Source organism: Mesoplodon densirostris, chromosome 14, assembly GCF_025265405.1.
Source record: "Mesoplodon densirostris isolate mMesDen1 chromosome 14, mMesDen1 primary haplotype, whole genome shotgun sequence".
NCBI lineage: Eukaryota > Metazoa > Chordata > Mammalia > Artiodactyla > Ziphiidae > Mesoplodon > Mesoplodon densirostris.
In genome coordinates this window covers 74,828,050-74,844,805 of record NC_082674.1, presented here as the reverse complement: position 1 = coordinate 74,844,805, position 16,756 = coordinate 74,828,050, and the positions used below count along the sequence as shown (strand labels likewise).

The 16,756-nt window shown below is 37.4% G+C and overlaps 1 protein-coding gene across 2 annotated transcripts in view; it reads right to left on the bottom strand.

Moving 5' to 3' along the window:
• TMEM131 (transmembrane protein 131) overlaps nt 1-16,756 on the bottom strand; it is a 199,288-nt gene that overhangs the window by 98,374 nt on the left and 84,158 nt on the right. For both annotated transcript variants that reach the window (XM_060116828.1, XM_060116829.1), the window contains exon 5: nt 10,875-10,998. In XM_060116828.1, coding sequence (XP_059972811.1) covers nt 10,875-10,998 — 124 coding nt within the window. The remainder of the gene's footprint in view (nt 1-10,874; nt 10,999-16,756) is intronic.

The window sequence follows — 16,756 nt, the reverse complement described above, 5'->3', positions numbered from 1 at the left end:
ACACATGGGCTCAAAGTGAGGGGATAGAAAAAGAAATTCAGGACTTCCCTGTTGGCACAGTGGTTAAGAATCCGCCTGCCAATGCAGGGGACACGGGTTTGAGCCCTGGTCCAGGAAGATCCCACATGCTGTGGAGCAACTAAGCCCGTGTGCCACAACTACTGAGCCTAAGCTCTAGAGCTCGCAAGCCACAACTACTGAGCCCACATGCCACAACTATTGAAGCCCATGTGCCTAGAGCCCATGCTCTGCAACAAGAGAAGTCACCACTGCAATGAGGAGCCCGTGCACGGCAACAAAGAGCAGCTCCCGCTCACCAAAACTAGAGAAAGCCTGCGCACGGCAATGAAGACCCAACACAGCCAAAAAAATAAATAAATAAAGAAGAAAAAAAAGAAATTCAATGCAAGTGGAAACCAAAGGAAAATGGGGTTAGCTATACTTATATTAGACAAAACAGACTTTAAGTAAAAAATGGTAACAAGAGACAAAAAGGTCATTACATTATAATAAACAGGTCAATTCATCAAGAACATGTAATAATTATAAATATATATGCACTAACATTGGAGAACCTAAATATATTAACAAATATCAACAGGTTTGAAGGGGAAATAGACAAGAATACAATAATAGTAGGGGACTTTGATATCCCACTTTCAGCAATGGATAGATCATCCAGACAGAACATCAACAAGGAAACACTGGACTTGAACCATACATTAGACCAAATGGACCTAACAGACATTTATAGGTCATTCCATCCTATAGCAGCAAATACATATTCTTCTCAAGTGCACAAATTCTTAGAGAAGAATAAGTTTGACGTCATATCAAGTATTTTTTTCAGACCACACTGGTATTAAACTAGAAATCAACAAGAAGAAAGCTGGAAAATCTATAATTATGTGGAAATTAAACAACATTCTCTTGAACAACCAATGGGTCAAAGAAGAAATCAAAAGAGAAATAAAAAAATAACACTGAACAAATGAAAAGGGAAACAAAACATACCAAAATCTATGGAATGATGCAAAAGCATTCTGAAAAGGATAAACTTAGTTTATAGTAATAAATGCATATTTTAAGAAAACAGAAGGATCTCAAATAAACATTCTAACTTCACACCTCAAGGAACTAGAAAAAGAACAAATTAAGCCCAAAGTTTGCAGGACAGAAATAGGAAATAAAATGTAAGAGGCCAGAAAAACAATAGAAAAAAAAATCAACAAAACTAAGAGCCAGTTTTTCAAAAAGATAAACAAAATTGACAGATCAAGAACCACACTAACCAAGAAAAAAGAAGACTCCAAGAAAATCAGAAATGAAAGAGGAGACATACTACAGAAATACATAGGATCATAAAATACCAGTATGAGCAATTCTATGCCAACAAGCTGGATAACCTAGAAGAAATGGATTAATTCCTAGAAACACACAACCTACCAAGACTGAATCAGGAAGAAATAGAAAATCTCGATAGATCAATAATGTGTTAGGAGATTGACTCAGTAATCAAAAACCTCCCAAAATAGAAAACTCCAGGACCAGATGGCTTCACTTGTGAGTTCTATCAAATACTTAAGGAAGAATTAATGTCAGTCTTTCTCAAACTCTTCCAAAAAGTAAGAGAAGGGAACACTTCCAAACTCATTTTATGAGGTCAGCATTACCTTGATACCAAAGCCAGACAAGGACACTACAAGAAAACTATAAACAATATCCCCGATGAATACAGATGCAAAAGTTCTCAAAAACTATTAGCAAAGTGAATTTAGCAACACAATAAAAAAGCATTTGACAAAATACAGCATCTTTTCATGATAAAAACCCTCAACTGATTGGGTATAGATGGAGCACACCTCAACATAATAAAGACCATATACAAACACACAAAGCTAACATCACACTCAATGATAAAAATCTGAAAGCTTTCCTTTAAAATCAGAAACAAGACAAGGGTGCCCACTCTCACCACTCTTATTCAACATAGTACTGGAAGGTCTAAGTTAAAGCAATTAAGGCAAGACAAAGAAATAAAAGGCATCAGAAGTGGAAAGGAAAAGCTGTCATTATTTGCAGGTGATATGATCTTATATATAGAAAATCCTGAAGAGTTAACCAAAAAACTGTTGGAACTAATCAAAAAATTCTGTAAACTTATAGGATATAAAATCAACACACAGAAACCAGTTGTGTTGCTACACACTAACAATGAAACATCTGAAAAAAAAAATTCTACTCACAAGAGCATCAAAAACAATAAAATACTTAGTAATAAATTTATCCAAGGAGGAGAAAGATCCTGTATAATGAAAACTGTTATGACCCTGATAAAAGAAGTTGAAGAAGACAAATGGAAAGATATCCTTTATTCACGGCTCAGAAGAATTATATTTTTAAAGTATCCATACTAAGCAAACCCATCTACAGGTTCAATGCAATCTTATCAAAATCCCAGTGGCATTTTTAACACAGATAAAACAAACCTAAAATTTGTATAGAAACACAAAACAATCATAAGAACAACAAAACTGCAGGCAGCAAACTTCCTGCTTTCGAAACATACTATAAAGCTACAGAAATTAAAACGGTATGGTTCTGGCATAAAAATAAAACATGTAGACCAGTGGAACAAATAGACAGCCTAGAAATAAACCTCTGCATATATGGTTATCTAATATTTGACATGGGAGCCAAGAACACTCAATAAGGAAAGGCTGTCCTGCTATATCATTGCTACTGCTATATCACATTTGTTCAATTCCCATTAACATGTATGGATATCAGAAATAGAACAAAATATGTCCAGGTCTCTACATATAATTAAAAAATAATCATTAATATTTATTAATGACTTTCAACCTATGTGAAGAGATTGTTTACTATATTAAGCATACTAAAATAAATGGGTAAAAACATTTTCATTTTAGCCACTGATTGAAACAAAGTTTATCCTAATTAATCTTCAGTTTACCTGAAAAGGTAATCAAAAGGCTCTACAGAATCAAGGAAAAAATACTTTTTGTTTGCTCACCAATGTCTATAAGGCACCCATTTCCACAATTCTATGGTAATTAAAATTTGACTATTATAGAGTATTAAAAAAATCTGTATTTTTTGTCACAAGCCATACATTACATATTTTATGGCCAATATGCAGTATAGCCATGAAGATGAATAGGCCTAAACTGCAGTCTTAATATTATGTAATTTTAATTATAATTAATTAGACAATTATAGTCAACAGATAATTATAAACCACAATTATTAGGAGTTATATATAGAAAAACAAATTGTCACACAACCACATTCCTTTTATTACCCTTGTTCTTGATTTCCAGGTGATCTTAAAATCAAAACCTTAGTAAGGGGTATTATTTGTATGCGTGTATGTGTTAAAATACAGTTATGTAACACTTAGCCTTTTAAATAATAACTATTCTATTTTGTATTTCCTACTGGTTAGTTAATGTAGAGATGATACTGGTAAATAATCAACAACTTAAGTGACTTACAGGAAATGTTTTACTCTCAAAGAAATATGATCTGACCAGGAATTCTAAAGATGACAAGGCAATTAGAGTTAGGATAAACATACAGAAAGGTTTTGCTCTCTTGGACATGAGAAACTCTTTTCATTTTTCCCCAAAGGCTCTTATGATAGGCATAAAATTAAGTGGAGGGGAAATAAGGTTATTTCTTCTCCCAAGAGTTAATTCCATCTCTCCTCTCCACTTCTTGAGCTTCTGGAGTCAGTATCTTACTGTAGGGAATAAAAATGAAAAGCAAGAAGAAGAATAAGAAAAAAAAAAAAACTTAAGGTAGCATAGATTTTGGCTATCTCTTTTAAAGCTAAATCTAGAGTACCTAAATGTAGATTTTGATAGGTATAGATTATTTTACTGTTTAATTCTATCTCCTGATACTGGAAAACACAGACTGGCTTTTAACTTTTCTTCGACTATATACACATTGAGATTATCTTTTTTTTTTTTCCTTAACACCTTTATTGGAGTATAATTGCTTTACAATGGTGTGTCAGTTTCTGCTTTATAACAAAGTGCATCAGCTATACATGTACGTATATCCCCATATCTCCTCCCTCTTGCGTCTCCCCCCCACCCTCCCTATCCCACCTCTCTAAGTGGTCACAAAGCACAGAGATGATCTCCCTGTGCTATGTGGCTGCTTCCCACTAGCTATCTATTTTACATTTGGTAGTGTATATAAGTCCATGCCACTCTCTCACTTCACCCCAGCTTACCCCTTCCCCTCCCCATGTCCTCAAGTCCATTCTCTACATCTGCGTCTTTATTCCTCTCCTGCCCATAGGTTCTTCAGAACCATTTTTTTTTAGATTCCATATACATGTGTTAGCATACGGTATTTGTTTTTATCTTTCTGACATACTTCACTCTGTATGACAGACTCTAGGTCCACCCACCTCACTACAAATAACTCAATTTCTTTTCTTTTTATGGCTGAGTAATATTCCATTGTATATATGTGCCACATCTTCTTTATCCATTCATCTGTCAGTGGACACTTAGGTTGCTTCCACGTCCTAGTATTGTAAATAGTGCTGCAGTGAACATTGTGGTACATGATTCTTTTTGAATTATGGTTTTCTCAGGGTATAGGCCCAGTAGTGGGATTGCTGGGTCGTATGGTAGTTCTATTTTTAGTTTTTTGAGTAAGCTCCATACTGTTCTCCATAGTGGCTGTATCAATTTACATTCCCACCAACAGTGAAAGAGGGTTCCCTTTTCTCCACACCCTCTTCAGCATTTACTCTTTGTAGATTTTTTGATGATGGCCATTCTGACTGGTGTGAGGTGATACCTCATTGTAGTTTTGATTTGCATTTCTCTAATAATTAGTGATCTTGAGCATCCTTTCGTGTGTTTATTGGCAAACTATATATCTTCTTTGGAGAAATGTCTATTTAGGTCTTCTGCCCATTTTTGGATTGGGCTGTTTGTTTTTTGATATTGAGCTGCATGAGCTGCTTGTATATTCTGGAGATTAATCCTTTGTCAGTTGCTTCGTTTGCAAATATTTTCTCCCATTCTGAGGGTTGTCATTTGGTCTTGTTTATGGTTTCCTTTGCTGTGCAAAAGCTTTTAAGCTTCATTAGGTCCCATTTGCTTATTTTGTTTTTATTTCCATTTCCCTAGGAGTGGGTCAAAAAGGATCTTGCTGTGATTTATGTCATAGAGTGTTCTGCCTATGTTTTCCTCTAAGAGTTTGATGGTGTCTGGCCTTCCATTTAGGTCTTTAATCCATTTTGAGTTTATTTTTGTGTATGGTGTTAGGGAGTGTTCTAATTTTTCATGTAGCTGTCCAGTTTTCCCAGCACCACTTACTGAAGAGACTGTCTTTTCTCCACTGTATACTGTTGCATCCTTTATCAAAGATAAGGTGACCATATGTGCGTGGGTTTATCTCTGGGCTTTCTATCCTGTTCCATTGATCTATCTTTCTGTTTTTGTACCTGTACCATACTGTCTTGATTACTGTAGCTCTGTAGTATAGCCTGAAGTCAGGGAGCCTGATTCCTCCAGCTCCGTGTTTCTTTCTCAAGATTGCTTTGGCTATTCAGGGTCTTTTGTGTTTCTATACAAATTGTGAAATTTTTTGTTCTAGTTCTGTGAAAAATGCCATTGGTAGTTTGATAGGGATTGCATTGAATCTGTAGATTGCTTTGGGTAGTATAGTCATTTTCAGAATGTTGATTCTTCCAATCCAGGAACATGGTATATCTCTCCATCTGTTTGTATCATCTTCGATTTCTTTCATCAGTGTCTTATAGTTTTCTGCATACAGGTCTTTTGTCTCCCTAGGTCAACTTATTCCTAGGTATTTTATTCTTTTTGTTGCCATGGTAAATGGGAGTGTTTCCTTCATTTCTCTTTCAGATTTTTCATCATGAGTGTATAGGAATGCCAGAGATTTCTGTGCGTTAATTTTATATCCTGCTACTTTATCAAATTCATTGATTAGCTCTAGTAGTTTTCTGGTAGCATCTTTAGGATTCTCTATGCATACTATCATGTCATTTGCAAACAGTGACAGTTTTACTTCTTCTTTTCCAATTTGGATTCCTTTTATTTCTTTTTCTTCTCTGACTGTGGTGGCTAAAACTTCCAAGACTACGTTGAATAACAGTGGTGATAATGGGCAACCTTGTCTTGGTCCTGATCTTAGTGGAAATGGTTTCAGTTTTTCACCATTGAGAATGATGTTGGCTGTGGGTTTGTCATATATGGCCTTTATTATGTTGAGGAAAGTTCCCTCTATGCCTACTTTCTGGAAGGTTTTTTTCATAAATGGGTGTTGAATTTTGTTGGAAGCTTTTTCTGCATCTATTGAGATGATCATATGGTTTTTCTCTTTCTATTTGTTAATATGGTGTATCACACTGATTGATTTGCATACATGGAAGAATCCTTGCATTCCTGGGGTAAACTCCACTTGATCATCGTGTATAATCCTTTTAACGTGTTGCTGGATTCTGTTTACCTGTATTCTGTTGTGGATATTTTCATCTATGTTCATCAGTGATACTGGCCTGTAATTTTCTTTTTTCTGTGACATCTCTGTCTGGTTTAGGTATCAGGGTGATGGTGGCCTCACAGAATGAGTCTGGGAGTGTTCCTCCCTCTGCTATATTTTGGAAGAGCTTGAGAAGAATAGGTGTTAGCTCTTCTCTAAATGTTTGATAGAATTCCCCTTGAAGCCATCTGGTCTTGGGCTTTTATTTGTTGGAAGATTTTTAGTCACTGTTTCAATTTCAGTGCTTGTGATTGGTCTGTCTGTATTTTCTATTTCTTCCTGGTTCAGTCTCAGAAGGTTGGGCTTTTCTAAGAATTTGTCCATTTCTTCCAGGTTGTCCATTTTATTGGCATATAGTTGCTTGTAGTAATCTCTCACTATCCTTTGTATTTCTGCAGTGTCAGTTGTTACTTCTTTTTCATTTCTAATTCTATTGAGTCTTTTCATTTCTAATTCTATTGTCTTTTCCCTTTTTTTCTTGATGAGCCTGGTTAATGGTTTATCAATTTTGTTTATCTTCTCAAAGAACCATCTTTTAGTTTTGTTTGTTTGTTTGTTTTGCGGTATGTGGGCCTCTCATTGTTGTGGCCTCTCCCGTTGTGGAGCACAGGCTCCAGACGCGCAGGCTCAGCGGCCATGGCTCACGGGCCCAGCTGCTCCGTGGCATGTGGGATCTTTCCGGACCGGGGCTCTAACCTGTGTCCCCTGCATCGGCAGGCAGACTCTCAACCACTGCGCCACCACGGAAGCCCCATCTTTTAGTTTTATTGATCTTTGCTATTGTTTCCTTCATTTCTTTTGATTTTATTTCTGACCTGATCTTTATGATTTCTTTCCTTCTGTTAACTTTGTGGTTTTTTGTTCTTCTGTCTCTAATTGCTTTAGGTGTAAGGTTAGGTTGTTTATTTGAGATGTTTCTTGTTTCTTGAGGTAGGATTGTATTACTCTAAACTTCCCTCTTAGAACTGTTTTTACTGCATCCCATAGGTTTTGGGCCTTCATGTTTTCATTGTCATTTGTTACTAGGTATGTTTTGATTTCCTCTTTGATTTCTTCAGTGGTCTCTTGGTTATTTAGTAATGTATTGTTTAGCCTCCATGTGTTTGTATTTTTTACAGATTTTTTTCCTGTAATTGATGACTAGTCTCATAGCATTGTGGTCGGAAAAGATACTTGATACGATTTCAATTTTCTTAAATTTACTGAGGCTTGATTTGTGACCTAAGATATGATCTATACTGGAGAATGTTCCGTGAGCACTTGAGAAGAAAGTGTATTCTGTTTTTGGATGGAACGTCCTATAAATATCAATTAAGTCCATCTTGTTTAATGTATCATTTAAAGCTTGTGTTTCCTTATTTTCATTTTGGATGATCTGTCCATTGGTGAAAGTGGGGTGTTAAAGTCCCCTACTATGATTGTGTTACTGTCGATTTCCCCTTTTATGGCTATTAACATTTGCCTTATGTATTGAGGTGCTCCATGTTGGGCGCATAAATATTTACAATTGTTATATCTTCTTCTTGGATTGATCCCTTGATCGAGATTATCGTTTGAAGAATTTTTCAGAAAGACTTCTCTTTGCATAAGATTCATTTGTAGAAATAAGTCCCTGGGAAAGCCTAGGTCAGAAATGTCAAATTGGTGTCCTTTGGTCCACACTATCTGTCTTTCTAAAGTCAAATTCATTTTTAATTTGAAAAATCAGTAGATATTATCTTATAAAAATTCCTATTTCTGACTCTTCTTGGAAAATCAGAAGAACTGTGCATGAGCTTACATGCCCATGTGGCCACCAGTGGCTGGAGCCGAGTGGGGGCTGTTGCCTTTGGATGGGACATGTGCTCTTCCAGGTCACCCCCCATTCCACTTCGTCTGCATCATCTACCTCGCTAGCCCCTGTAAGAATCTATTTGTGGGCTTCCCTGGTGGTGAAGTGGTTGAGAGTCTGCCTGACGATGCAGGGGACATGGGTTCGTGCCCCAGTCCGGGAAGATCCCGCATGCCACGGAGCCACTGGGCCCGTGAGCCATGGCCGCTGAGCCTGTGCCTCCGGACCCTGTGCTCCGCAATGGGAGAGGCCACAGTGGTGAGAGGCCTGCGTACCGCAAAAAAAAAAAAGAAGGATCTATTTGTAACTCTGCTATTTATTTGGTCTTCTTTGTATTGTGATAGGAACATGATAAAAGTAAAAACCCTGGTCTCTAACAAGGGTGAAGCTTGATGTTTAGAAACAACAAAACATTGCTTGAATTAGCAAAGTAAGTTAACAAGGTAAAAATAAAATCTGTAGTGTAGTTGTGAACTACTTTTTTTTTTTTTTTTTTCTTTTTGCGGTATGCGGGCCTCTCACTGTTGTGGCCTCTCCCGTTGCGGAGCACAGGCTCCGGATGCGCAGGCCCAGCGGCCATGGCTCACGGGCCCAGCTGCTCCGCGGCATATGGGATCCTCCCAGATCGGGGCACGAACCCGTATCCCCTGCATCGGCAGGCGGACTCTCAACCACTGCGCCACCAGGGAGGCCCTTTTACTACTTTTAAACTGTTTCCATTGCACTTCACTATTTTGCCTTTTAACCCAACGTGTCTCTACACTTTGGCAATGCCTGAAAGTTGGATGACTCCACTTACACCTAAGTGTGTCTCCATACATGGATTGTAACGTATATGACCCATGCTGTAGCTTAATATGATACAAATCCGTGGGGAGGCCAACAGCACACCTAGACCCTCACCTTGGTTCTTGTCCCTAACTGCATGGCCACAGGCAAAGCCCTCTGGGGTTCAGCTCTTCATTCATATAATGAGGGTACTGGACTAGGTCTCTCTTAGACTGGGATTTGACTGTTTGAGACCATGAGCACATTTATAAAAATTGTGGAAATATCTTTTAGGTAAAACAAGTAATAACTCAAGGGAAACTTGTTTTAGAAAATATTTTAGAAAACGGATGCCTTCCAAGAGTACAACAAGAAAATTAAAACTTTATCATCAAAATATGCTGACTTATCCATTCCTTGTTTACAAAATAGTTTAAAATTTTAAAAAAGCCAAACTTATATGCCATTATTTACCCTAGAAGTTGCTACTTAATGACAACGTACGATGAAGCCAGGATTTTAGAAAGGAGAAATGTAAAAATCGAAATAACTGATATAAATTTATATGCTAAAAATTAGTTATTTAGTCATGTCTCTTCAAAGGTGTCAGTGAAAACCCTTGGAAGATGAAATCAGGCTCCATTCATTTACTTCCCTCTGACATTTGCTATTTGGCTAATTATTTTGGAAGCCTATATATTAAAGCTTAATGCATTCTCTCAAATCCAAAATTTATTAAGATCTTTCTTTTTGCCAGATAAAAGTTTTTTTATGGTAACAAGTTTGCATACTATCTACAAAAATGATTATAAGTAAAATTTTATAGGACACCTGTGTAGGAAGAACCCTAAACAGGCTCTCAAATTTCCTGCCCTAATTTCTGTGACTGTGACTATGAAGGATACCACACCTGTGATCTGCACTACTTGATAAAAGGGATTTTGCAGATGTAGTGAGATTATTAGTCAGCTGACTCTGAGTTAATCAGAAAGGAGACTACCCAGGGGATGCTGACCCAATGACATGATTAAAGCAGAGTTTTCTCCACTGGTGGTAGGAGAGGAGGTCAGATTTCTAAAGCGTGAGGGAGATGTGATGCACCAGTGCCAGCTTCAAGATGGTAACAAGGAGTGTGGGTACCTCAGGGAACTGAGAGAGGTCTCTGGCTGACAGCCAGCAATGAAACGGGGACCTCAGTTCTACAACCACAAGGAACTGAATTCTGCTGACAACTTGAATGAGTCTGGGAGTGGATTTCCCCTGAGTCTCCAGTCAAGGACTCAGCCCAGCTGACATCTTAGTTACAGCCTTAAGATACTCAGAGCAAAGGACCCACTGGACTTGTGACTTACAGAACCATGTGCTAATAAGTGGGTGTTTGTGGTGACTTATTACACAGCAATAGAAAACTAACACAATGCTGAGGAATTACCTATTATTAGGAAGGACAAGAAAACCAACTGAATGTATGAATGTTACATTTTTCAGAGTGCTTAAGTTTCAAAGTTGATTTGTTAGGCTGTTTCATGTTGAGAAAAACAATGTGTGTTGAAAAGTAGAAGTGATAATTCTCAGGGAATGGGGCAAACTAAAGTCCAGAATAAATGTGAAACATTCAAACTAGATTTTAATTACAGCAAAGTAAAATTATACACTAAAAACCCTAGACATTTCAACTTCAAACTCAAGAGAAATCAAATACGGCAGAGATGCTTACCCTATTTTGAAAAAATGATGCATGAAAATGTGATGTTGTAGCAGATATTGATACTAAAGTAATAGTTTCTTCAGAACTAGGATTATGTAAGTAAACTTTTTCCATTTTTGGCATTCCAACTGGTCTGTAAAAACAAAAAGAAAACTGTTACAAATACTTCAAAGACAATTTCTAGTTTTAGAGTTAACCTCTAGTTGTTAAAAAATTAAACATCAAAATTATTTAGACAAATACCTACCTAAATGTATGAAATTATATATTAAATTAGTTTATATCTAAAATTACACATAAAATGTATGCATTAGCTATTCAGCAAATAAAATTATTGAGTGCCAACTGTATGTCACACACTGAGCCAGGTACTGGGATGTAAGGAGGCAAGTGTCCACCCAGATGAAGCTTGCAATCTAGTGAGGAAGCAGGCAGGGAACAAAATGGTCAGATCCCTTAATTACTTTCTGTAATACCACCTATCGCCTGCTTCTCTACTAATTCTGAATCTTATCCTCCTCTCCCCAAATTCCACTGATAGATGCTCTTCAATTTAGAAGAAGTTTAGTGGCAACGTTATGTGAGCAGATCTGCCTTATGAGTTAGGGGCTGTTGTTATACTCATTTTATAGATGAGGACACCAAGGCACAGAAAGCTTAATTAACTTGCCTAAAGTCATACTTGGAACCTCACTCTGAATCCAGGCCATCTGGCTCTAGTCCCTGCTCTAACCCTCTCAAAGGAACAGTATAAAGCACACACTCGAGGTCTGATATCCACAGATTCATTTTAATGTTCCCCATGGCATCCACATTACAGTTTGTCTGAAAAGTGAAACCTCCTCAGTATGTAGTCCATTAAGTACTTACGTTGCTAATCATATTTGCACAGGCTTCCTAGCTTGACAGCTTAAGAGAATTCTGCAAATAAATTACTTTTTTTCAGAGTTCTCTCTAGTTATTTAATTGGTGCCTGTCTTTTTTTTTTTTTTTTGCGGTACGCGGGCCTCTCACTGTTGTGGCCTCTCCCGTTGTGGAGCACAGGCTCCGGACGCGCAGGCTCAGCAGCCATGGCTCACGGGCCCAGCCGCTCCACGGCATGTGGGACCCTCCCGGACCGGGGCACGAACCTGTGTCCCCTGCATCGGCAGGCGAACTCTCAACCACTGCGCCACCAGGGAAGCCCTAAATCTGCAATTTAAAACTTCCCCACAAATAAAACTCCAGTCCATAAGGACTTGACTGGCAAAGTCTACCAAATATTTAAAGGGACTATTCTACCAAACACTTTGCGGAAAAGAGAGATGCTGATACAAAATGGGGAAAGATGAGAAAGGACTCTGTGAGGCTGGATTTGAATTGGGAAAATATGAATTGGACTTACCAGTATGGGCCATGATTTATGCATGTATACATATCAATATATACATACATAATGCATATGTATATATACATGTATATATTCCTCCAGAGAGCAGTCCACATGAGCACAGAAGCAATGACATATAGGGGCAATGAGCACATTCAGTGCCCAGATCTGGGTTTCTAAATGTCATTTCCCACTGAAGAAACCAGGACTTCTTTAGTTTTGGCTAATTCCAGGTCTTGGACAAAGCAAACATAAGGAAGTCTAGAACGTTTGTTGTATCAGAAAGCAAAGAATTGTTCAAAGATAATAGGACATACCAAAAAAAGAAAAAGGAATCAGCTTAAACAGGCTCCCACTGGCAAAATCTGTAAAACTTGGAGCAAAAAGAACAGTGAAAGTAAAGGGTTATAACACACTGATTAAAAAACAAAACCCATGAGCCTATAGCAGAGATCAACAACTTTTTTCTCTAATGGGCCAGACAGTAAATATTTTAGGCTTTACAGACCATGCAATCTCTGTCACAACTACCCAGTCTGCCACTGTTGTGCAAAAAGCAGGCATAGACAAACGTAAATGAATGGGTATGGTTATGTTCCAGTAAAACTTTATATATAAAAACAGGCGTCAAGGGCCATAATTTGCTAACCCTTGGTCTATAGTGATGATCAAAGAAAAGAGGGGAATACTTCTTTACAGAAGAATCTTGATTCCTAAATGAAAAAAACAATGATAGAATTTGAAGGGGAAAAAAGGAATCACCATTTTGCAACTATCGATGTAATGACTGATTCAGGTAAGAGTCTATGGGTAGTGATGAGGTAAACTATTAGATGAAAGATTGATGGAGAACAGGATAGCAACCCTACAGATTATTTATTAATTACAAAGAGGAAAAGCCATCTTTACAATTTACAGGATCTGGCAGATAGTACACCAATGAGTGCTCAAACTCAGCATCAACAATAATTAGAAATATGGACATTACATTACCCTGATATAATGTAATACAACATTATCTATGTAATGTTCTTGACAAAAATGTTTAGCCTGAAATCTAATCATTAGGATATAATCAGGCAAATCCAGTTTGTAGGCTATTCTATAAGTCAACTGACCTGGACTACAAAAATTTCAATCTTATGAATAAAAAAAAGAAAAAAGGTAGGAAACAGTTCTAGATTAAAGACACCTACCAACCAAATGTAATGTGTCATCCTTAATTTAAACCTGGTTAGAGGATGGAAGACTATATTGCTTTTGGCAATTAGGGAAATTTGAATGTAAACTATATATTAGATAATGTTACTGTATCAATATTAGATTCTTTGGGTGTGATAATGGAATTGTGGCTACATAGGACCAGTCCCTTAGGATTCACACACTGAAGAACTCAGGGGTAAAATATGATGTGTACATTTACTTTCGGGAAAAAAAGTGGAGTTTGTGTGTGTGTAGAAAGAAAAAGAGACAGAAAAGGTTAACTCTTGGTGAATCTGGATAAAGGTTATGTAGGTGTTCACCATATTGTTCTTCCAACTTCTCTGTACTTTAAAATTTTTCAGAAGTTGGGGAAAATATTAAGACTTTCTGTTCAACAAAATACCAGATGGGAAAATTTAACAGACACATGACAAGCTGGGAAAAGATATCTGCAGTGTCTAAATATCTTTTAGACTTTAAGGTTATTTTTAGACTATAAGAGGAATTTCTAATTACTAAGAACCCCAAAAGAAAAATGGTCAAAGGATATGAACCGGCAATTTATAGGAAGAGGAAACACAAAAGGCCAATAAGCATATAGAGATGGATATTCGAACTTACTAGTGATCAGAGAAATGCAAAATTAACAAGGCATCATGTTATCCCTATTTAACTAGCAAAATTAGAAAGTTGGCTAATGTTAAGTGCGAATACAGGGGACATGGCAATACAGGAATGCTTGTGGACTGCTCGGAGGAGTACAGAGAGGAAGAGCCATTCACAAGAGCAATCAGGCCATACCTAGATACGTGAAGTGTACTCACACTCTGTAACCTATGCATTCCACTTTGCGCTTATAATTCCAAAGAAATTCTCATGACGGTCCGTAAGTGACCCTGTAAGAGGATTTCACTGCAGGGCTGTCTGTAGTGGTAAGGCAGGAAAGGCAATATGTGTAGCCATCAAAGGGGGAGTTAACGGTAGAGTAAGTACTCACTATTTTACTCCTGTGGTTAGAAATAAGAGAGCAGAGAAATAATCTAACAAAAACAGACCTTTAAAAAGGTAAGAAATAGAATGAGCTATGCAGCCACTATGGAAAACAGTATGGAAGTTCCTCAAAAAATTAAAAACAGAACTACCTTATGATCCAGAAACCCCCTCTTCTTCCCACATCTGAAGGAAATGAAAACAGGGGATCAAAGAGATACATGGCACTCTCAGGTTTACCGCAGCACTGTTCACAATGGTCAAGATATGGAAACAACTTAAGTGTCCATCGATGGATGAATGCATAAGGAAGCTGTGGTGTATATATACACGATGGAACATTATTCAGCCATGAGAAAAAAGGAAACCCTGCCATTTGTAACAACACGGATGGACTTCAGGGCATTATGCTATGTGAAGTAAGTCAGAGAAAGACAAATCTGTATGATATCACTTATATGTGGAATCTAAAAAAGCCGAACTCATAGAAACAAAGACTAGAATGGTATTTACCAGGGACTAGGGGGTGGGGGTAAAGGAGAGATGTCAGTCCAAGAGCACACATTTCCAGTTAGAAGATGAATAAGTTCTGGTGATCTAATGTACCACATCGTGATTACAGTTAATAATACTGTACTATACGCTTGAAAGTTGCTAAGATCTTAAATGTTCTCACCACAAAAAAGAAATGGTAATTATGTGATGTGATGCAGGTGTTAGCTAATGCCATGGTGGTAATCATTCTGCAGTGTAAGTCAAATCAACGTGCTATATACCTTAAACTTACAATGTTATTTATCAGTTATATCTCAAAGTTGGAAAAAAAACTGAATGAGCTATATCACAATATTATTTATACATTAAAATATAATTACATACATTAAAATTATGTAAGAATAATTTATAACCGGGTGGCAGATACAAAACTATACTTATGTCTTATTCATTTCTATCTGTATATTATATTTCATAAAAAAGAAAAAAGGTGAAAATAATGTGGTAAAGTAATGAAAATACTCTGGAAAGTAACATTGCCCTATAATTGTTAAGCATCATCATATAAAAGTGAAATAAAGCATTCAGAGTCTTTTATTTTTCCTTTTGCTTTAGAGTGACCACATCAGTCCAGATGGCTTTGCTATGTGGGTTGTTTACTTGAGGTCAATGAATCAAAAGGTATTTGCCGAGGACCTCCATTTGAGCCACCACTGTAACAATGCTACCTTATCTTTACAGGTGCTTCTTATATAGCCATCAATGCTGAATCCTGTTTAGTCAGACAGTAAGCCCCATATGTTGTGATATGATCCCTCAATAATTCAATTTGAAAAGTACTTTAACAAATTTTATCTAAACAGAATATTAGAGAACTTAGGGTGGAAGTGTTATAATTAAACATTATGATAAATGAACTCAAAGCTCATTTTATTGTCCAAGCAGAAGTTTTAGTCTGTTTCCTTAGAGGTTTGCCTAACTTCCTTATTAGGACTTCTTTTGGGGGTAAAACCCTCAAAGTCTAAAGTTGGGCAGAATTACATGCACTCAACCTGACTTTTAACACAGTCACATTATTTCACTGGATTCTCATATTCTGTATCACCTAAATCAACATCAAATGTAACTCAGCACCACTTATTCATTTCTTCTGCAGCTTCATCTACAGTTGACTCTTGAGTTGTTTTAAACATTCTGTCTTTTCTAGAATGGGATAACAATACCTTCTTTCCATACTACCCAAAAAAGTCACGTTCCTATGCATAAGGTCCACAAACTATATAAATAAGAACTCTTCACTGTCTTTTGTAAACATTTAACACATTTTTAAGGTTTTGAAAATGGGTTGTGCTGCTTTTTATCTTACACACCATCTGAGAATTTCTTTATAATGCTGACATGAAGTTTTGTTGTTGCTGAGGTTCAATGTCTTCTGGTGCCTATAAAGCTTAAACCAAGACATATTCCCCTTCTGAGAGCCCATCACTGCAGATACCACCAGCTCTTGCCAGAAGCGGGAAGGCTGTAGAGAAGATGAACTCCCTTAAAGCCTCTCAGCAGAGAGCAGGTGATTCTGCGGCATTAGCGGTCACGAAGAGGCTGCACCCACAGACCGCCCTTGAGAGGCAGGACCCCACAGACGAGTTTCCTGCTTTGCAGGGAAGCAAAAACCTGGTCCAGAACTGCTCCGTGGCTTACAGCCCCGCCATCACGAGGCTCAAAATCTTTCTGTGGCTTACAGTTCAGCCATGAGGAAAAAACCCAAAGGTGAACCAAGGCTTGGGCCCTGAGGAGGGGACAGGGGGCATCCAGAGGCAGGTCTGCGACAACGCGT